The sequence below is a fragment of the Schistocerca serialis genome, chromosome 1 (genome assembly GCF_023864345.2).
Source record: "Schistocerca serialis cubense isolate TAMUIC-IGC-003099 chromosome 1, iqSchSeri2.2, whole genome shotgun sequence".
Classification (NCBI taxonomy): Eukaryota; Metazoa; Arthropoda; class Insecta; order Orthoptera; family Acrididae; genus Schistocerca; species Schistocerca serialis.
Genome location: NC_064638.1, coordinates 89635484 through 89659056, shown reverse-complemented (window position 1 = coordinate 89659056; position 23573 = coordinate 89635484). Strand labels below are relative to the sequence as shown.

The 23573-nt window shown below is 45.0% G+C and overlaps 1 protein-coding gene across 1 annotated transcript in view; it reads right to left on the bottom strand.

Moving 5' to 3' along the window:
- Window positions 1-3936: 3936 nt before the first annotated feature.
- Window positions 3937-23573, bottom strand: part of LOC126416679 (serine protease 53-like) — a 162464-nt gene continuing 142827 nt past the window's right edge. Inside the window, exon 16 of the mRNA XM_050084858.1 lies at window positions 3937-4463. Coding sequence (XP_049940815.1) covers window positions 4249-4463 — 215 coding nt within the window. The 3' untranslated portion in view covers window positions 3937-4248. The remainder of the gene's footprint in view (window positions 4464-23573) is intronic.

The window sequence follows — 23573 nt, the reverse complement described above, 5'->3', positions numbered from 1 at the left end:
ATGTGAGGTTTTCATGAGCAGTAAAAAGGGCGGAAATGATGTTTATGTTGATCTCTAGTCCAATTTTCTGTTCAGGTTCCGGAACTCTCGGAACCGTGGTGACGCTAAACTTTTTTTGATGTGTGTATATTGTAGCAGGTCTTTCATCAAGCTATGTTACTTGTCTGTGACACATCATTGAAAAGCTACTTTCCTCCCCCAAGTTTTGCACAGCAGTGTATTTCCAAAAGGTGTTGACTAATCAGTCTGAGGCTATATTATTGGTCATTCGTAAAAAGAATCACTGCCTGACTTTCTGCAAGTTTTTCAGCGATGTTACACCTTAGCAAGTACCAGTTTACCGAGGAAGTGGATAAGGCATCATGTTAAACACTAAAAGCTATAATTGATTATATTGATTGACAGTTATTGGTTTTTATTCAGATTATTCACTCCTACTCGAGGCTATGTAGAGGAACAACTTTGAGGAAGACTGCAGTATTTACCAGTCGGAACTGCGGCACCAAGTCTCTCCGAAACATTTACAGACTGTAGGGACGTTGTATCTAATCCCAGTGGAAGAATGACTTACCAAGAGATGGCGTGATGGTATTCCCCGTTGCTCAATCGGAGTTAATGGCTTCGTAGTAGTTCCTCATTTCTGAAGAGTTGTTTCCGCACTTCGTTGCATGATGGTTTCATCTCGATCAGCACGAAGAGTAGTTATCCAATTTCTTCGTAAACTGTCGCAGCTCGGAAGAGATGTACGGAGAGCGGTGTCTCGCACAGTGCACAATGTCCAGTGACGTCAGCGCTATGAGGCGGGACCTGTAAACATCGTGAACATGCTGTGTACTGAGCAGGCGCTCTTGTCACCGCCAGTGCCATGATTTCCACTTTGGAGGAATCGTCGAATCACCACACGTGACGTTTCTGTTGAACTGTCAATAAGCAAAGGAACTGTGCATCGCGTAACCCATGACAAGCTTCGTTATGATAAAGTTCGTACACAGTAGATGTCCAAGTATCTTTCGGAGCATCAGAAGACGGCTGGAATGGATTGTTGCCTGACCTTCTGTTGAGAGATACAGAGCAAGGAACAGATTTCATTGCTCAGATTGTAGCATACGGTGAAAGAATTTGTCACTGTTCCGACCATGCCTCATAACGGGTGAGCATGTAGTGTGCTGCACCCTGTCTCCTTTCATCCAGAAAACATTCCGCTCTGAAGGTCTGGAAAGTGATGGTCAGTTTCTTTTCCGACGAAGAGCGTCTACTCATCAGCTAGCTACCACAGAGTACAACAGTTAACGCTGAGCAGTGTTGCGACATGTTGCTGAGTCTCAAACACGACATCAAAAACAAGAGTAGGAGCAAGCTTTAGAATGGGATAGCGCTTCTCCAGAACCACACTAGGCCAAAGAGACCTTCGAGCTCCTTCAGAAATCTCGAAAGGAGATCCTCCTTGTAGTTTCGATATCTACCCACGTGACTTGGATATCTTCAGCCCCTTAAAACCATCTCTAATTGGTCGGAGGTTCATCTGTGACAAGGAAGTGTAGGACGTAGTGGAAAACTGAATCGATCAACAACCCATGAGTTTCTACACCGAACCCATCTACTCCCTTCCTACACATTGGGGTCAATGTATCAATATCAACGGCAATTATGTATATTTGCACTGTTTCACATGAACCTGAACTGTATTGTAACACTGCTACTGAGAATTATTTACGTATAAGTCTCCTTTTCATTTGGACACATCTTACAGATAATACCGAAAAACTAATTATAACGCTCCTAAATACATGTGAAAAACATACAACTTAGCCAAACACAAATGGGATAAACACCATTTTAGGAAGAAAGGAGAAATGTGTTTTGACTACATCTCTACTGTGACGTGACACTTAAATGACACATTTTCATAAAATAAAAGGCGAATTTCATATGAATGTTTGTATACTACATAACTCAACCAAAGACAGCATTGGAACAAGACAGTTCTAGTGTGTAACACGATGCAGTATCTTCTTCTCCAATATAATGATACTTGCCAAGGTTACACGTAACTGAAAAACTTACGAAAAGTCAAGTAATGACAATTCGTTGTATGAACTATTAATAGCATAGCCTAAGACTGAATTGCCAACACACTTTACGTATTTTAGACGTGGAGATAACACAGTAATACTTGACAAGTAATTTAGGTGTGAGAAGATTTAATTTTAGGTCTCATGAGGCCTTACATTAAGTGTAGGCCTAAAAACAGCATTGTTTACATGCTTCCAGTAGCTGGCAATAATTCAGACTGTCTATTTGTTTGTGTGCTTCCTGTTTATCGTAGTATTTTGGCCATGGTGTATTTTCTGCAGTTATAAGCTTGGTCAAGTTAGTTTTACTACATCACCTCATTTAGAACTAACATGAAGTATCAACTCTCTATTTAATTAAATTTCTGTCTAAATGTTATTTTTTAGCCACATGTATTTTTAAGTATTTAGGCATGAAAACAGGATTTTGGCACTTAATTTAAGTGTGTGTGTGTGTGTGTGTGTGTGTGTGTGTGTGTGTGTGTGTGTGTGTGTGTGCGTGTGTGTGCGCGCGCGCGCGTTTTACTAACGTATTTTAAATGTGGAAATACCGCTATATACACCCTTCATACAAGTTTTTAGATAAATACATATGAACATGATATAAAAAGTTCATATCGTTCATATACTTCTGAGCACAGCCTAGATGACTACTCTGTGGCGACAGTGTGATAAACTGTTTCATTTTAAAGGACTGCTTAGTACTGGGATGAGTCTGGGTGTTTCGTTGTAAAGGCCACCTCTGTTCCAAGAAAGGAGGTGTGGCTTGTTGGAATGTGAACGATGTCATAGATAAGGGACGTGACTTTTCTCGTGATAGATAAGCGGCGTGGTTTATCACGTGGTAAATAAGGGAGGGTGTGGCTTGTGACAGTGTGGATAGTAGAGCTATGTAGTTTGTAGCAAGCTTGCAGTTTTCAAGGTCACTGGCTTTCCCGGGTAGTTGGTAGCCATACCACTTACTTAGAATGAGATTTTCACTCTGCAGCGGAGTGTGCGCTGATATGAAACTTCCTGGCAGATTAAAACTGTGTGCCCGACCGAGACTCGAACTCGGGAACTTTGCCGTTCGCGGGCAAGTGCTCTACCATCTGAGCTACCGAAGCGCGACTCACACCCGGTCCTCACAGCTTTACTTCTGCCAGTATCTCGTCTCCTACCTTCCGAGTTCGAGTCTCGGTCGGGCACACAGTTTTAATCTGCCACGAAGTTTCATATCACTTACGTGTTTCATTTTAAACATATTTCTAATTAATGTTAGTAGCTGACAAAAAATATTGTTCAAATTTTAACTTTTTCTTCATTAATGACGTTTACATTATTAAGTTAGAAACGTATGCAGCCCACAGGATATAATCGGTTGCCCTACACGGTTCAAAGGTACTAAAAGGTTGGCAAACTTGCTCTAGGGGAACGATCTTCTAAAAGTTCCCATCCTACATAAAGTAGGAAATTAGTAACTCTTACCAATTTAATAAAAATTAGAACATACCTCAGTAGCAGTCTTCTAAAAATCATTTAATTCTCTTGATTCAAAGATTTAAATCTTGGTGGCTGTACAACATGTAGCAATGTTTATCGTAATGATGCTTAATAGGTAGCTGTATACTGTAACGAGGCCTCCATTGTTAAATGTAAAGGTCAGGATTTTCTTTGATAAATATCGGTATATTTATATAAACAATAAGCTAGTAGTGGAAGGAAAACAGCTGCTATCTTCTGTAACCGTGTAAGCAACATTTTTCCCCGTAAATAGTGGCTTTCCAGCAAAGTTACTTTCAATTCATCGGGCATAAGCACAAATAGTATAAAATGGTATAGTGATAACTATTGATACAGTGTACATATTACATTTTGCCTTCTTTTGGTAATGTATATGTTGACTCGTTACGCATTCCTGAAAATTCTCCTTTTTGATGGGATCGATGGAAAACGATGAATGAATGAATGAGAACTAGATAGTTCCTTTTAAGGCAAAAAATGTGAGGAAATCTGGAGTGATAGCACATCAGCGACTGTGAGCTCAGAACTGACTTCTTAATTGATTATAAATAGGCACATAGAGTATGACAAATAATGACAACTTAATTTTTTGGCAATAAACAGTGTACAACAGATTCTGGTCACTTAAATCTGGCTCTGTTTAAGCTATGGCATATCTATGAGAGTACCAGATTTACGCAACGTGGTACGAAGTGCTTGCTTGCACTGTCTTCCAGAGCCAGTCACGACTGTCGTCGACATCCGTGAAGAATACCGTCGCCTTGGAGCAGTGGTGGTTCGGGCCGCACAACTGGCGAGAGCTGGCGACGCCCTTCAGCAGCCAGCCACCCCCAGGGCCGCGGACTGCCAGTCCCGCTCCCACGTTTCCGGAACAAAGGCCTTCTGAAACTGCGAGGTAGTACTGAAGTTAGATTGCAGTCACTGCAAGTTACAGACAACACACGGAATACAATCATCTCAGCAATTACTGGACTTTTCGTAACACCCTATTTTCACTAGAACTAAATATAAATACTTTTCCAGAATGAGATTTTCTCTCTGCAGCGGAGTGTGCGTTGATATGAAACTTCCTGGCAGATTAAAACTGTGTACCGGACCGAGACTCGAACTCGGGACCTTTGCCTTTCACGGGCAAGTGCTCTACCACTTGCTTCTGTAAAGTTTGGAAGGTAGGAGACGAGATACTGGCAGAAGTAAAGCTGTGAGGACGGGGCGTGAGTCGTGCTTGGGTAGCTCGGTTGGTAGAGCACTTGCCCGTGAAAGGCAAAGGTCCCGAGTTCGAGTCTCGGTCCGGCACACAGTTTTAATCTGCCAGCAAGTTTCATATCAGCGCACACTCCGCTGCAGAGTGAAAATCTCATTCTGGAAACATCCCCCAGGCTGTGGCTAAGCCATGTCTCCGCAATATCCCTTCGTTCAGGAGTGCTAGTTCTGCAAGGTTCGCAGGAGAGCTTCTGTAAAGTTTGTGGAAGGTAGGAGACGAGATACTGGCAGAAGTAAAGCTGGGAGGAGGGGGCCTGAGTCGTGCTTGGGTAGCTCAGTTGGTAGAGCACTTGCCCGCGAAAGGCAGTCTGCCTTCGGCAGTGACACAGTGCGGACCGTGTTGCCTGCCGGCCGCGCTGTGGTGCGCGCGCCTGTTTGTTTACGCCGGAGCAGCTTCGCGTGTACGGTGTTGCGAGTCTAGAACGAGATGGCACACTCGTACAGAAAAACGACTTTGAAGTTCATTTTTGCGAATGACTATACACGACCAAAGGCACACGAGATTGGACGTTTCTTAAGAGAAGAGGTAAAAATCGAGCCACAGGAAATCGTGGGAATCAATTTATCGATCGTTTCAAGCGTCGTCTATGTCAAGCTTGTTGACGAGGCTGCTTGCGAAAGAGTTCTGCAACGATCACCGAACGGGTATCGTTTCTGTCATGCCGACGGGAATGTTGGTGCGGTTACAGTCGATCTCGCGGGAATGGGGATCCGCACTATACGAGTCCTCGAACTTCCGTTTGAGGTCCCGTCTGAACTTGTTACCGACGCCTTTCGACCATACGGTACAGTTCTACCCCATGTGGCCGAAAAATGGACGAGTTTTACCACGTACCCCGTTTTAAATGGGGTTAGACAAATACGGATAGAACTGCGAAAGCACGTCCCCTCTTATTTGTACATAGGAGGTTGTCGAGCGATTATAATCTACGATGGGCAACCTCGCACTTGCTCGGGGTGCGGGAAAGAAGGTCACGTCCGCTCGGAATGCCTCCAGCGACGTTTAGTGCAAACTCCACGGGATGACGTTCAGGCGCCACAACAGATGACTGTCTTAACGCTGACCTTCGTGGAAGCCCTGAGAGGCGATGTGAGGGAGATTTCCGATGGGCACCAGCAGCTGCCCCCTATAGAGAACATGGACACCAACGGACTGGAACTCCGACCACCGGTTCCACCACAGCAGACGCAGGACACCACACAAGAGATGCAGCTGACGGACGCTCCAGGCTCATCCGTGGTAGCTGCCAGTGCTTCCACCGAGAGCGTGATAGGCCAGGACCAAGACGGAGGATACGCAACCCAAACAGCCGATGCGGAAGCAAGGCAACGGAAACAGCGTTCACCGAAGAGAAGAAAGAAGCGTCGACTGACTTCTGCTGACGATAGCCATAGTCCCGAGGGGACAGTGGACGACAATGACAGTATCGACCTGAGACCAGTGGATTCAACACATATCGAGATGACGATGCAGGAATTACACAGCGACGATAACCTGAACTCTCCTTCTGGCGACCGGAAGGCAGAAGTGGAGATGACAATTGTCCAACATCAGAGCGGTGACAACGTTCCCTCCCATTATTCGACCAGTTCCGGAAATATGCTGGGGGACTGGGCGCAAGAAATGGACCAACAGGAACAGAATGAAAATACGAACGCGACGATTGAGGATGGTCCTGGCCAGAGGCCGGGAAGGGTCGAAAAATGTTGAACAACTTAGTGTGGTGAGGAGCGACGGGGGTGCAGATAGACGCTTAATGACACCGCCCTACAACTGATGAACACACGCCAGGCGTACCGCATTGCAACGATAAACATTAATGGCATTCGGACACCGCTTAAAATTCAAATGCTGATATGTTACGCGCTGCGGATGTGGATATTGTACTCCTACAAGAAGTGCGTTTCACATCGCCGCCAGAGTTCTACGGCTACGAGGCACATTATTCAGCGCACGATGAAAGTGGATGCGGTGTGGCGATTCTCACCAGGGAAGGAATAGGACTGGAGGACGTCATGTCTCTCCCTTCGGCACGTGGCTTAGAGATCACTGTCGACGGCGTTCGTTTCGTCAATTTATACGCGCCATCTGGCTCCACAAAACGAAGAGAACGGGCGACCTTTTACACCGAAGAGATAGCACCGTTGTTCGCTGGACGCTATGATAACTATATAGTGGGCGGCGACTTTAATTGTGTCGTCGACAAAAAGGACCAAGTACCTCATTATGTGCCATGCATGGAACTGCGTGCGTTGATTACCGAAATGGCGCTTCTGGATACCTGGGAGCTGCAGCATGGCGACAGACCGGGTTATACGTTTGTAACGGGACACTCGGCGAGTAGACTTGATAGAATGTATGTGACACGAGCTCTACGGACGGCGATACTGGATGCCGAAATCTGGCCAGCGGCTTTTGCGAATCATATGGCGTACGTCTGTACGATTTCACTAACGCGTCAGAAGATATGGCGGAGTAAGGCTCACTGGAAAATGAATTGTGCACTTTTACGTGACACTGAATGTCACCGGTCGATAGAGGCGGCCTGGGAGACCTGCGTTCGCCGCCAACGAGCACACACCTCGGTTCTCCAGTGATGGATCAAATGCGCAAAACCAACGTTACGGAGAACGTTGATACGATACGGGCAGGACAAATCGCAGTGGAACCGCACGACGGCTGATTTTTATTTTACAGCCCTGAGGGAGCTGATGACCCAACAACCATCGCCGGAAAGGCACACGGCCATGCGCAGGATAAAAGCCAAGTTATTACAGCTGACGAGACTAAGAATGGAAGGTATAATGGTCCGGGCGAGACTGAAGGAGACAGTTGCTGCCGAAACCCCCTCCAAGCACCACGTAGTACGTGAACGCCAACGACGACGCAGGACATTGATCAGGGAACTAATCTCTGAAACTGGCCAGCAAGTTGTGCACCAGCGTGATATTGCGCATGTGTTTACTGACTATTTCCGCCAGTTATATGGACCTGTACAAGTGAAACACGAGACACTACATGATGTCATCTCGGAAATGCCAGATAGAGGACCACCACTGGATGCAGAGACTTTCATCACAGCGATAACGGAGGACGAGCTGACAGACGCAATTGCAAGGGGGGCTCCGAACAAGTCCCCAGGACAGAACGGCTTCCCAATTGAATTTTACCGTGCCTTTGCATACCTCTTGGGACGGACCTGGATTCAGATGTACAACGAACTCCTGTTACCGCAGACTGAGATACCTGCCGAATTCACGGAGGGTATCATCATCCCAATACCCAAACCACGCGGTGGCAGAAGGCCAGGAGATTATAGACTATTCACTCTCTTGAACTGCGACTATAAGATTTTCGCGCGCATCCTTGGGGCTCGCCTGCGGTCTTCAATTTCTGATAGACTCTTCATAGATCAAATTTGCCTCGGCGGTAAGAGTAACGTACATACGGCACTCGGTGACTACCGAGATATCATCGCATTAGCAGCGGCATGCCGAGTGCGTGGGGCACTCGTCGCTATTGACTTCGATCATGCGTTCGACACAGTGGATCATACCTTTTTGCATGCGGTGATGGGCAGATTGGGAATCCCACAGGCCTTCATTCTAGTGATCATGCGACTGTTACACGGCGTGCGATCAAAGGTCTAGGTGAATGGGCGGGGTACTGACTACATTGTTATTTCAAGGTCAGTTCGTCAAGGTTGCCCCCTTCCGATATTTTTGTATGCAATGGCTTTGGAACCCTGTCTATATGGTCTCCGAAGACGATTGGAGAGAGTGCCGTTGCCACAACTGACCTTTCATTGCCGCGCTTATGCTGACGATGTGATGCTGGTGGCACGGACAGGCGAAGAAGTACGTACGGCGTTGGCATGGATACAGCGATACGGGATGGCGGCAGGAAGCGTGCTTAATCTACAGAAATCACGCTGCATGAATGTCGGTCGAGGGTTACAACAGGGGGAGGAAGGCCCGCTCATGTTAGTTAAGACCATAAAATGTCTAGGTATTACGTTCCACACGGATGTGCAGCGGACAACAGCGGATAACTACCGACGCATATTGAAGCTGATGCGGACAATGGTGCTGTTACAGAAATTAAGAGCGTTGGATATGATTCAGAGGGTGACCTGTGTTAACGTATACCTAGCACCGAGACTCACTCACGTAGCGCATGTCCTGCCTTTAACACGCACAATGGCATCACGGATACAAGCAACTTTCGGAACCTACGTGAGTGTGGGACACCTGTTTAAGATCCAATACACAACGCTTACGCTATCACCTGGAGAGGGTGGACTTGGTCTAGTGAACGTATATGAAAAGGCACGGGCGCTATTCGTCAGTACGAATTTCCGACAGTGGCGCGGTCAATTTCGCAATATCTCGGGTGCGTTGGCCGATGTACTAGCGCCCACTTCAATGCTGCCTCCAGTCAATGTGGGTCATATTTCACCGAAGCTGTCACATTTCAAGTCTTTTTTTTTTTTTTTTTTTTTTTTTTTTTTTTTTTTTTTTTTTTTTTTTTTTTTTTTGAGCTTAGCTATGTCAGAGATTCCTTCCCAACAACACGACTACCGACGACGCGAGATGTATACCAACTCTTACTGCGCCGGTGCCCCAGGAATACCCTGGAAAAGAAGTACCCAGACAAGAACTGGCGACAGATATGGCGCGCTATACGGAACGTTTACCTCCCAACGTCGGTACGCTCAACATGGTATGTGGTGGTAAATAGGAAGTTCGCAACGAATCAACGACGGCACGCGATTCATTTGGCAGACACTCCACTATGTTTAGGCTGCGCAACAGTGGACACTGATGAACATCGTTTAGCATGTAGTGGGACGACTCCAGTGTGGCACTTGGCACAACAGATATTGGCGTTCCTGTTACGCTCCGCCCCTAACACAATTTCATCAGACACACTTTTTTTCCCCCAAGAATCTTATTTTCCGGTCCAAAAAACCAATGCAGTGACATGGGTACAGGGAATGGTGGTGGGCTACGTGTTTAACGAATCGGAAAAGGACAAAATTGATTTTTGGCATTTTCTCCTGGATGGACACACGAAGCTGCAACAGCATAAGAAACATGGGCAAGACTTCGCTAATTACTTGCGACTTACATTTACCGACCCGCCGGCCAGATGAAATGTGACGGGTGAGAGATGAGATAGACGAAGAAGCCGAGATAGACATCGATAACACTTACGGACCCTTAGTTAATGTCGAGACGACGACCCAGTCTTACACCAACGTCTGGAGAACGAGTCGATAGATGGCTCTCTTGCTCTATCGAACGTCGGGTCGTGAGCAGGTGTCGCCCCCGACAGGAATTTCATTTCATTGCTAGAGGAACATGTTTCTTTTGTATTTGTACTATCCGCAAAGTCTTCATGTCTTTCATTTGGGCATTTTCAATTTTATTCATTTCCTTAATTAATTAATTTTCTAATTAGCCACTATTTGTCAACATATGGACATTGTAGACACTATTTATGCGGTAGTATAACAAAATGTATGTCAGCAAAGGTGGTAAGCCTGACATTGAAAAAATAAATAAATAAATAAATAAAATATAAAAAAATAAAAAAAGATGGTGCAGTGGCAAAAAAAAGAAAATTAACAACAACAAAAAAGTTGGTAGAGCACTTGCCCGCGAAAGGCAAAGGTCCTGAGTTCGAGTCTCGGTCCGGCACACAGTTTTAATCTGCCAGGAAGTTTCATAAACACTTTTGTTTCTAATTTACTAGTATTTTAAGTAGTTTGATATCACTAACATCACACGGAGCGAAGTTTCAAGTTTTTACTCTGACCTTAGAACAACACAGCGTGAGCCCCGCGTGTAATACAACAGACACCCATGCGGCGGCCTCATTATTTAAAAGTATTCTCATAGACGACTGGCATCAAGTTTTCAATCCACGAAACGTTGCTATAACTAGAGGCGAGTAAACTTTGTAAATGATAAACATCACAGGATGGGATTATATACTGAGATATCAAGAACAGCTGCCAACATGGGTAACTTAGAAGTAGATACTCTCGGAGTAGTGTAGCAACTTAAATTACTTAATAAAATCAAGTCTTCCTGTCGAGATTGTATACTAGGTTAGGTTCATTTCAGAATACGCTGATGCAACAGTTCCATACTTAACAATCATACACAACCGCGTGCTCGACGAGAGATCCGTCCCCAAAGACGGGAAAGTTGCATAGGTCACACCAATATTCAAAAAGGCGTTAGGAGTAATCCACTAAATTACAGGCCTATATTGTTAACGTCGATATGCAGCAGGATTGTGGACACATATTGTGTTCGAATATTATCAATTAACTCGAAAATAACGGTCTACAGACACGTGGCAACACGATTTAGAAAACATAGTTCTTGTGAAACACAGCTAGCTCTTCACTAACACAAAGTGTTGAGTGCTATCGACAAAGGATTTCAAATTGATTCCATATTTCTAGGTTTCCAGAAGGCTTTTGACACTGTACCTCACAAGCGGCTTGTAATCAAATTGCTTGCTTATGGATTATCGTCTCAGTTATGCGACTTGTTTCATGATTTCCAGTCAGGGAGGACACAATTCGTAGTAACTGATGGAACGTCATCGAGTAAAACAGAAGAGGTTCTGGCGTTTCCCAAGGTAGTGTTTTAGGCCCTCTGCTGTTTCTGAACTACATAAACGATTTAGGAGACAATCTGAGCAGCCATCTTAGGTTGTTTGCAGAGGAGGCTGTCCTTAATCGTCTAGTAAAGTCATCAACAGCTCAAAACCAATTGCAAACTCGATTTAGATAATAGGTCCGTATAGTGCGAAGATTGGCAATTACGAACAACTTAAACTGGAAAGAACACAAAGAAAATGTTGTGGGGAAGGTAAACCAAAGACTGTGTTTTATTGGCAGAACAGTTAGAAGACGTAACAGACCTACTAAAGAGACTGCCTACACTGCTCCTACTCTTTTGGAGTACTGCTACGTGGTATTGGATCCTTACCAGATATGATTAACATAGTACATCGAGGAAGTTCAAAGAAGGGCAGCACGATTTGTATTATCGAGAAATAAACGAGACAGTGTCACGGACATGACACAAGATTTGGGGCGGGCATCACTAAAACAAAGGCGTTTCTCATTGCGGCGGGATCTTCCCACGAAATTTCAGTCATCAACTTTCCCCTCCGAACACGAAAATATTTTGTTGACGCCGAGCTACATAGGGAGAAACGATCATCATAATAAAATAAGGGAAATGAGATCTCGCACGGAAAGATATAGGTATTCGTTTTTTCCTTGTGCTGTTCCAGCGTGGAATAACGGAGAATAGTTGTGAAGGTAGTTCGATGAACGCTCTGCGAGGCACTTAAGGGTGATTTGCAGAGCTGCCACGTATAGGCGAAGATGAAGTGGTTTCGACATGTGAAGAAAACTTCTGAGATTGATGTGTGACCAACGCATAAACCCGATGACCAACCCACCAACCTGATAGGTCTAACCACTGTTGTATATTGCCGTATCACACTCGTCGCTCCTACTCTGCTTCGAGTTTCATGAATCATGAGTGTTGCAACAGATATTCTATTATAGCTCTCCCAGAAAAGGAATAAACAATCACGCAAAGGTAAATCAGAAACAGTACAAAACACAATTACTTATAGCATATCAATTTCAAATACACTCTAAGACAAAGAAACGACGCACCACCAAGGAATTATGGGAATGGGATGGAAACAGGTAGAGGCGATGTGCATGTACAGACAAACAAATGATTACAATTTCAGAAAAATTGGATGATTTATTCAAGAGAAATAGCTTCACAAATTAAGCAAGCAAATAACGTTTTGGTCCACTTCTGTCCTTATCCAAGCAGTTATTCACCTTGGAATTAATTGATAGAGCTGTTTGGTGTTCTCCTGAGGGATATCGTGCCAAATTCTGTCCAATTGGAGCGTTAGATCGTCAAAATCTTGAGATGGTTGGAGGCCACTGCCCATCATCTTCCCATTTTCGCAATTGGGGAGAGATCTGGTGACCTTGCTGGCCAAGATAGAGTTTGGCAAGCACGAAGACAAGCAGTAGAAACTCTAGCCGGTGTGGCCAGACATTATCTTGTTGAAATGTAACGCCAGGATGGCTTCCATGAAGGACAATAAAATGGGGCGCAGAAAATCCTCGACGTACCGCTATGCTGTAAGGGTGCCATGGATGACAACCAAAGGACCAGGAGTCATGGTCTGGGGTGCCACTTCTTTTCATAGTATGACCCCTTGGTTGTCATCCGCCGGTACCCTTACAGCATAACGGTACGTAAAGAATTTTCAAAGTCCAGTTTTGTTGCCAACCATGGAAGTCATCTTGAGCTTACATTTCAGCCCGACACGACACAGTTTCTACTGCTCGTGTTGTGCTTACCAAACCCTACCTTGACCGGCAAGGTCACCTAATCTCTTCCAATTGAGAACTTCTGGAAGATTATCGGTAGGGTTCTCAAACTATCTCGGTAGATCATCCGTCAACTCCGTCAATCAATGCCAAACGGAATAACTGCTTGCGTAAGGGCCAGAGGCGGACCAAAGTGTTATTGACTGGGTCAGTTGGAAAGCTCTTTCTCTTGAAGAAACCATCCAATTTTTCCTACTTTGTAATAGTTTGTTTCTCTGCACATGTACATCACATACACCGATACCCGCCCCATTCGGATAATTCCTTCGTGGTGTGTATTTCTTTTATTTTTTTTACCTTTCTATTTGTACACTTTGGGCAGGTAGTGCCCCACAGATCGTACATATATGAAGAGACTCATTTTCAGAACCTCCAAGATTTGATGAAAATAAATCTTTATTTCCTATTGGTTTCGTTCATCTGATGCTCTTTACGTTTCATAAAATGGCCATTGAAATTGGGGCGTCATGACGGCGAGATGCAACAGAGGTCAAATTGGCGCAAAGTGCACTAAATGCTGGGGTACGCAACGGAGTAATGTTTCAGCACAGCTGCACCGAGTAGATAGGAGTAATCTACTTCCCGTTTATAAAAAAGATTACGTAGCAGGTTTCTCATTCATAAATCTGGTTGTTTGTGTTGTGACTCGTGTAAGAAGAAGAAGAAGAAACGCCAAACAGCACGTTTGCAGTTCGACAGTGGTTGGATAATGGCCTCTCCAAACTGCCGTTTATCGTTCTGCGACTTCTGAAGCGTTAAGCTTTGTGGTTATGCCGTGTCTTCAAGGCCTGAATGACGTTATCTTTCAACAAGATAACGCAAGACTGCATGTCACCCGTTCTGTCCTGACATACCTTGATACAGAGTAGTCGCCTGCTGCCCTGGGGAGCATTTCTTCCAGAATGAAAATATCTGGTCATGGGTTTCCGACAGACGGGAACGACAGCACATGCCAGCCACAATGATTGATGAAATCTGGCACATACTTGAAGCATCAAGGAATGCCGTACCGGTATCACCTACAAATTAAATCAAGTATCCTTCCTACTGCACTGTATATGTGCTGCAAGAATAATTTCATCATTTGCTATCCTCTTTGGTGTTGGAACTTTAACGACAAGCATTGTATTTACAGCAGCCTAAACTTTAACGACAAGCATTGTATTTACAGCAGCCTAAATGACAATGTTCTTACTGCAGACTTACATAAAACAAAACCATCCTGTATCAAAAGTGAAATGCAAGAAACGTTTTACTGTAGACGGCAGTGATTCGGGATGATTTTTGTTTTATGTGACGCTGCAAAAAGAATACAATTATATCGTGTTAACTGGTTCATCTGCCACGTCTTGGTACAACAGCTTCATATTATAAACAAAAGGTAATAAATTGATACCTGAAGAAGATTTTGGCAATAGGAATCTTCACATTAAAGAGCAGTTTATATGTATGTGAATAAAAGTATATTTTCGGGAATTTTCGGAAGTCATAATTTACGGAAATTACTAAAGTCATAATGAAGAAGTGTATATTAATTATATTTACATTTTGTGCAGCAGAATAATTTTATTGTATATGTTTGGATTTTTTAAAGTTCTACCAGGCGAACTCAGAACAGAGAAGGCTAGCTAGCTCTGGGCCGTTGTGCCAATCTGAATGTCAACAACGTACACCGCCTATGTAGCAGACGTCAGGGCATGAGGCGAACATTGTCACGAAATATCTCCGAGCGAGGAAGGCAGAAATGCCAACATTGCTGTGCTACATAACAAAGCACCGTGAAGTAACACTACATAACTTCATTGCTAGAGTGCCACTGCAAAGTCAAATGCAGGCAGAAAGATCCGAGACTGGCACCACAGAACAATTGCTGAATTACTACAGCGAAGCAAGGAGCTCTCACGGGACCGATAAACGAGGGAAAATGCGCTCATACAACCAGAGCCACCGCGTCACAGGCGCATGCTTGGCTTTTTCAGTGACGGGGCTTTCGGAAGACACACACACATTCAGTAATGCTACAACTCTGACCATGTCGCTAGAGCCAAAGAGAGCGACAGTCTATTAAGTTTCAGTGAAACCACAATAAGCCGATCGATGATGGTCTGCCTGCTTCCTGCTTACTGACTTCAACACGGAGACACAGCCAACCTGATGCATACTACACACGTGGCCTACTGTTTCTGCCTACGGAATCATTGCGGACGAGAAGACTACTGTGCAGCCAGCCCTCCTTCACTACAGATCATCGCGGATGATCTGCAAGCTGTCATCTCCACAGAGGGCAGGTGCGGTGTGTTCGTGCAGCTTCCTGGCCGACTCGAGGACGTCTGCTCCAGTCTTTGTCGATCGATGCTGGATGATATGGGCCTTGTCTTCACGACAACAATCATCGTGGACCACAGTCGGTAGTGTCCACCTGAGCACACGTCGGACTATTTCCGAAAGCGCTGAGGTGGAAGCCACACTGTGTCGCAGAATGTCTGGGTAGGCGACGCCCAGCTGCTGCCGGCACAGGATGCGACCATCGCTCACTGACCTGCTGGGCGATATCATGTCTCACTGACGAGGCATTTGCTCTTACGCCCAGCTGCGAACAGCTGCCCGTCGGCCTGAAGACACTACTAACACTGTAAACTCAGCATGATAAATAATGTTATTGCAGATGTCTCTGTTTCACTGACGTCTCCAGGCGTAAGCTGGACCACTCAAGACACACACCATTCTCAGTCACCTTACCACAACGCGACGCCAGCTCCCCGCGTCGTAACATTAGTGTCAGGAAGTGACTGCAACATTGGTGTCAGAATTGGCTGTCATACCACGACTTCAGTGACAGTGGAGCCGTACATGCTGCCATTTCTGTGAATATGACTCGACTACTGTGGGGCTGCAGTTCCGTCAACATGGGGTATGGTGAGTGTAGTATCGTTTTTGTGTAAATTTGTTTGACATCAAGTTTTATAAGGAAACAATGACTTTTTTGCCAAGTGTCTAGTTGTTTTGATAGGTGTACGATAAAGGGAGTGAATGCAGACAATGACCAAAGGTTGTGTGAGTCAATCTGTATCGTTTTCAACAAATGCTATATTTTGTTGTGAACCTTACTCACCCATTGTTCTAAAATATGGGATAGTAACATTCATGAGTTGCCAGGGCGAAAGTTTAGGTTGTAATAAGTGTTTGATGACAGTGTATTTAAATGGCAGCATCACCGCTTTAGGTATCTCTCTCTTGCTAGATTTTGTGTTACAGTCAGCGGGTCAACCATGTCGTTGTCGATTCCAGGGTGTTGCCCAGGAGGAATCATGGAGAATATTATTAAAAACTGTAGCACCTCATTTACAGAGCGACTCGCGAGCGCTAGGGACGTACTTAAGAAAGTAAAGGCTATAGGTACAAACTGGACAGCTTGAGAGGAGATAAAAACGATCGTAGAAGAGAGAGAGAGAGAAGGAAATACCTTATAATAAGACTCCAGAGGAGGTGCAAAGAATGCGTGAGGACTGGTTGATTGAAAATGGGCCTTGAGACGTGAGGAATAAGATTACTATAGGGAGGATGGAAAGAAGGGACATAGAGGAAGCAGGGAGAAGGAAGAAAGATGAGTTACAGTTGAAAAGTGCTTGTGTTGGATTATACACTGACAACAGGTGTCAGGAATCGGAGGTTGTGAAGGTTCCGTCTCATGGATGAAGGCTCGGTGCTTTAAATAATAAGGCTTTCGAAGCTCAAAGATACATTCAATCGCGCTGCCAATCTGTCTGTGTTGCTAGAACCAGAGAAACCACGACATAAGCTGGTCAATGATCGTCTGCTTGCCACCTGCTTGCCGACCTCAACACAGAGACGCAGCCAAATAATACATACCACAGCCGCAGTCTGCCATTGCTGCCTTCTCAATCATTGCGGATGAGAAGACTACTGCTTCACTACGGGTCATCGTGGTTGATTTGCAAATTGTCATCTCCAGAGCTACCACGTGTAGAGCGTTTGCGCAACTTAAATATCGACTCGTGAACATCTGCTGCAGTCTTTGTCGATCCAAGGTCGGCAACAGACTTCCTGGAGCGTAGTCGGCAGTCTTCGAGAGCGATGTGGTGGGAACGTCTTGGCAGGAGATCCTTTCTGGCCCACCTGCTGCCGCCAGTACAGCGCGCAGCCATAACTCATTGACTTGCGGGGCAACATCATGTTCCGCTGACGAGGCATCGGCACTTATTCGCGGCATGCGCGCTTAGTCTAGGCGCAAATTGAGACGCGTATAGCGCGTGTGGCGCGACGCAGCGCAGCGCGCGTTTTTGTAACGTCACAGGTTCAAATGGGGCCGCGCAAACTGCGACGCGACGCGACGCGACTGGGACGCGACACACGCCTGCGCCAGGTCGCGCGGCGTTGTGGTTGAGGCACAGTTTCTCGCGCCGCGCGTCGCGCTTGCCTCGCTAGCACCGTGGGAAATTTGAGGAGGGGAGCGGAAAAGTAGCCCGGCCATATGCTCACATCGGAACGGCGCATATCAGCAGTGGCAGTATTTTTGCCTTACTGTGTACTGAATTTTATTGCTTTTGGGTAGTGTTTCGTTTTTCGCCATTTAAACGCTCCAGCTTTCTTCGTTAGCACGTTATACTTTTCTGTTATTTATATCTGCATAGTTTTGTTTTGTTTTTCTTGTCAAGAAAAATGTATACTTCAGTAACTGATGAGCCATTGGCCGCTGGAATTGCACCATATGCCTCCGCGATGTTTTCAGATCGCAAGAAGGGACAGAGGGTAGTGAATAAGGAAGCAAGGAATATTATAAAATCATGTGATTAAGAATCAAGGCAGGAAAGTAAAGCAAGGCTATATTCTCGCTGCCTAGTAAGCTAGCGTATCTGTACGATCTGTGACAAAAACTAGAAAGGGATAATCTCCACAGGTTTGATCCCTTTGTTCTTGTGGTAAAAAGCGTCCAAGATCTGAAGTATAGAAGTTTCACTGTGATTACTCTGATATGGATGTAATAATGTAATACGACACACTGTACTACATGCATGTGAACAACATATTTCCACTGCAAGCTGGAAACAGTCGAAAAGCAGTCACAGATAACAATGTTTTAATTGGTTCGCCGTGATGAGAAAAAGCATTTCAAATGTTGCATGGACATTATCAGCATTAATAAACTAATTGTACAACAACAGGCTATACAAATGAAGAAAATGGTCGGTATTATTACGAAAGTAGGAATATCCTAAAAGAGTGTTACGATTAGATATATTTACAGAATGAGACTGATATATTTAATTTGTTGAAATATGCTGCTGACAAAGGCAGATCTAATTTCACGACAATGGTTTTCGAACTCCATCTCACAAGGCACACATGGCTAGCTTGTGCATTCCTGTCGCGCGCATTATCCTTCGCTGCTGACAATACACTGACCATTGTGTTGTGCGACAGATCAATTGTTTATTTTTCTCAATAACAACTATTTTATTCGCGATCACGCTTTTTCAGTTTGGCAAGCCCTAGGTGAGTAAACAGTATCTGGCATGTGCCTATCATTCCGCCTGAAGGAACGCTCGTCATTGTTTTAATATTGCTCAGATCAAGAGAAGGAATAAAATCCTTTGGTAAGTTTCCATTCCCGTCGCTCAGTGTTAAAAATACGGTGGGTTACGGGGATTCACCAAAATTCCAACAGAATCTGTTTTGTGTGAGCTGTTAACCTTTTCTCATTCGAAGAAGCATCACCATTTATGAGTAAAGGCCACAGTTCTCTTGGTGACAGGTTCAATTGTACTTCCTTTGTCACAGTGTAATTTGCCAAACTCATCTCACAGCAGCTATTGCGACAGAATTCCGAAACGGAGGGACTCATTAAACAAGTAATTGGCAATCACAGAGCTCAATAGCTTACTAAAAACCTCATAGTATCGGTTTGCAGCAACATAAAAGAAGAAATTTCATGTTTATTTTTGTGGTGTCAGCGCCAGACACCACACTTGCTAGGTGGTAGCTTAAATTGGCCGCGGTCCATTTAGTACATGTCGGACCCGCGTGTCGCCACTGTGTGATCGCAGACCGAGCGCCACCACAAGGCAGGTCTCGAGAGACGATATAGCACTCGCCCCAGTTGTACGGACGACATTGCTAGCGACTACACGGACGAAGCATCGCTCATTAGCCGAGCAGATAGTTAGAATAGCCTTCAGCTAAGTCCATGGCTACGACCTAGCAAGGCGCCATTAGCCTTACATAGTTTGATAGTTATCGTATGAAATGTCTCATCAAGAATGCTGTATTCACATGAAGGAATAAAAGTTAAGTATTCGAGGAGCTGCATACTTTTCTTATTAGCATTCACTACTTATCCTGTTCCAGAATTCACGCCCGTCTGCGTTAGATAGCGTGCATTTCGGCCTCCTCTATCTACAAGGTGTTGGCACATTTGCCAACACATCAGTTTTCATACTAGGAAGCTCTTGTTTCTCTAGCTGTCGGTAACTCAAAAAATTACAGTCACTGGATTGAAATAAATAAAAAACGAAGTATAAGTAGTGATATATCGCCATAGATAAGAAAGTGTCGTGTGTTTAATAATTGGCAAAACACTGTCCTCCTTGTGTGCTATCATTCGCCAAACTTTCGTTTCTATGTCTCGAGCGGTTTAGGAGATACGAGAGATGTTGCGAGTATCTCATTCTCGCGGGCGTGAGATCGAAAGTGAGCGCGCTACATGGCATCTATTTTCTCGAGATCGGAGGCAGATAGAGATCTTCTCCCAAGTCTAAACAAAAATTCAGGATGTTAGCTACATTTCAAACGCAGCAACATATGGTGTAATACGCACCAAACGCAAAATCTTAGCGACCCCTAATTTTCGTTGCAAACTTTTTGAGTTTTGCGTAGTGTCTTACTAAAATGTGTACATCACAATAAGAATGATCATTAGCGAGGTGATGGGCACTTCGCCACGAAGCTGACATATAACGCTACAAGTAGCAAAACTCATATATTTTCAGAGAATAGTTTCTGTAAAATCGTTTGAGAAAGATAGAGGTTGTGCGCGCTTCGGTTCAGTCAGCGTGCGAAGTATGTGTACGCGTCGCAATATGCTCTGGACCAGCGCGACCCGTGCGGCACGTGCGTGTCGCGCTGTAGTGTCGTGTCACGTCACACGTGCTATACGCGTCTCAATTTGCGCCTAGCCTATACGCCTGGCAGCCAACCGCCATCGTGAAGACACTTCTAACTCTATAAACTTAACATGATAAATAAGTGTTACTGCAGAAATCACTGTGTCGGTGGCGTCTGTGGGTATAAAATCTACAACTCGCCCACACTTCTTTCTTAGCATCTTGTTCATAATGCGACCCCAGTTCCATGCTGTGGCGTATAATATATTGAAGAGCCAAAGAAACTGGCACACCTGCCTAAAATACTGTAGGGCCCCCGCGAACACGGAGAAGTGCTGCAATACGACGTGGTTTGGACTCGAATAATGACTGGGGAGTTTGGTGGCCAGTGCAAGTGTTTAAACTCAGAAGAGTATATTGTCCTGCTGCAATTGCCCAAGTCCATCGGAATGCACAATGGACATGAATGGATGTAGGTGATCAGGCAGGATGCTTACGTACGTAACACCTGTCTGGACATATCAGGGAGCCAATATCACTCCAACTGCACACGCCCCACACCATTACAGAGCCTCCACCAGCTTGAACAGTCCCCGTCTGACATGCAAGGTCCATGGATTCATGAAATTGTCTCCATACCCGAACACATCCATCGGCTCGATACAATTTGGAACGAGACTCGTCCGACCAGGCAACATGTTTTCAGTCATCAACAGTCCAATGTCGGTATTAACGGCCCCAAACGAGGCTGACTCACATTTACTGTATCACATTATGGGTTGGGTTGTTTGGGGAAGGAGACCAGACAGCGAGGTCATCTGTCTCATCGGATTAGGGAAGGACGGGGAAGGAAGTCGGCCGTGCCCTTTTAAAGGAACCATCCCGGCATTTGCCTGGAGCGATTTAGGGAAATCACGGAAAACCCAAATCAGGATGGCCGGACGCGGGATTGAACTATCGTCCTCCCGAATGCGAGTCCACCAGGCGAGACGTAAAGCTTTGTGTCGTGCAGTCATCAAGGGCTCACGGGTGAGCCATTAGCTCTGAAAGCCCATATCGATGATGCTTCGCTGAATGGTTCGCACGCTGACACTCGCTGATGGCCCAGCGCTGAAATCTGCAGCAATTTGTGGAACGGTTGCAGTGTCCCGCTGAACGATTGTCTTCAATCGTCGTTGGTCCTGTTGTTGCAGGATCTTTTTTCGGCCGCAGCAATATCGGAAATTTGATGTTTTACCTGATTCCTGATATTCACAGTACACTCGTCAAATGGTTGCACTGGAAAATCCCCACTTCATCGCTACCTCAGAGATGCTGTGTCCCATCGCTCGTGCGCCCACTATAACACCAGGTTCATACTCAGAAATCTCTATAACCTACCAATGTAGCAGCAGTAACCGATCTAACAACTGCGCCAGACACTTGTTGTCTTATATTGGCGTTGCCGACCGCAGCGCCGTATTCTGCCTGTTTACATGTCTCTGTATTTGAATACGCATGCCTATACCAGTTTCTTTGAAGCTTCACCGTACAACTGCCATATAGTGTTACATTTACTTTTCTCTTTCGACAGGAGTTTATATTGTGTGCATTTATGGAAAATTTCCGCTATTTGCGAGTTTTTCTTCTTTAGTTTGTGTTGATGGTTACAGATTCAAAACGAATGTAGTTCGAAGTAAATATTATGCTAGGTTAGCAAGCTTAGTTGAATGTTACTTAGTTATTTGTTTACTATTCTGAAAAAAATTACATCACGTGCATTGCAGCTCGACCGTGAATGCTGTTTTCGAACTACAGATGAGTTACTTGCTGCTGGGGACAGATGTGTTGGAAGGGCTACCGACAGACATGTACCAGAGATACTAAAATACTAAAGGTACCTCAAGTACTATCCCTCCTGCGGCCTCCATATCCATTACAGGAAGTACAGACTCTATCACCACTCCTATACTTATTCGTGAGTGATGCGTCAGTAGCAGTCTAGAGGCCTGAAAGGGGACAGGGAGCAGGGAGAATGACGATTATTACACCCATTCCCCTAGGAACAAGTTCCAGCTGCTGTCTTTCACGGAAACTGAAATTGAGACAATGACATATACCTCACCTCTTGAAAACCTGCCGTGGTTCATGTCAAGAAGAGGCAAACGCGAAAGTGTAGGGAGATATTAATCGTTAGCAATCCAAACATAAGGCGAATAATGGTACTTTTTAGGTAAATGACAGCAAGAGATGGGAAAGAGCATCAGATGCACTCAGTGTGTATGACTGAATGCCTTATTCGACATGTTAAAAAGATTGTCCTGGCTGTCATCGAAGGAACTGTAGATCATCAGCTGTAGATTATCGTGGACGTTGGAACAATCGAAGCCTGCCAACTGGGCTCTGAGGTAATACATGAATCAACAGAGCGACTAGCAGAGATGAGTGAAAAGGACAGCCTTGTTCTCGGAATTTCATTGAAGCTTATAAAATATAGAACTATCCCCAGAACTGATTGGGGAGCCGAATAGAAGGCTTGAACCATAGACGGGGTGGCAGGGAGATCTGTTTGGGGGCAAAGAGCGACAGCAATAAACTCTGACAAACCGCCCTCCCCCTCTCCAGAACCGTCCCCTAGCTCCGCGTTTTTACCTCGCATCTTTGATCTTTGTATGTTCCTTACTGTTGCTTTTGGACAGTTGCGCTTTCCAGAGTGACCATCCATTGTTCGTCTGGACTCACATTCGGGAAGAGTGACGTTTAAAATCACTTCTGGCCAATAGATTTAGGTTTCCTCAAGTCGCTCAAGATTAAAGGCGGGGTGGTTTCATTTGAAAATGATTTTCCATCTCATCCCCCGACCAATCTGAGATTGTGCTTCGGCTCTAATGACCATGTCCTCGAAGAGACGTTAGGCCCAGATCTTCCTACCTTCCATCTCAACCTGGTCCAACTTCCATCACACTCAACAAGTTGGTCTTTGAGCTTTTCTTTTTGGATTTGTCCTTCATTTACGGAAATCAGTGTGTTGGAGACGATATTGTGTACAAAACATTCTCGCTCTGCATATTGGCTATGAGGTGTTAATTTCCTAATTGTTGTGGAACCTAGTTACCTGTCATCTGCGGGCTCAGAGGCAATCGAATACGCGTGTTCTGCGTGTTGCAATGTATTTTAGG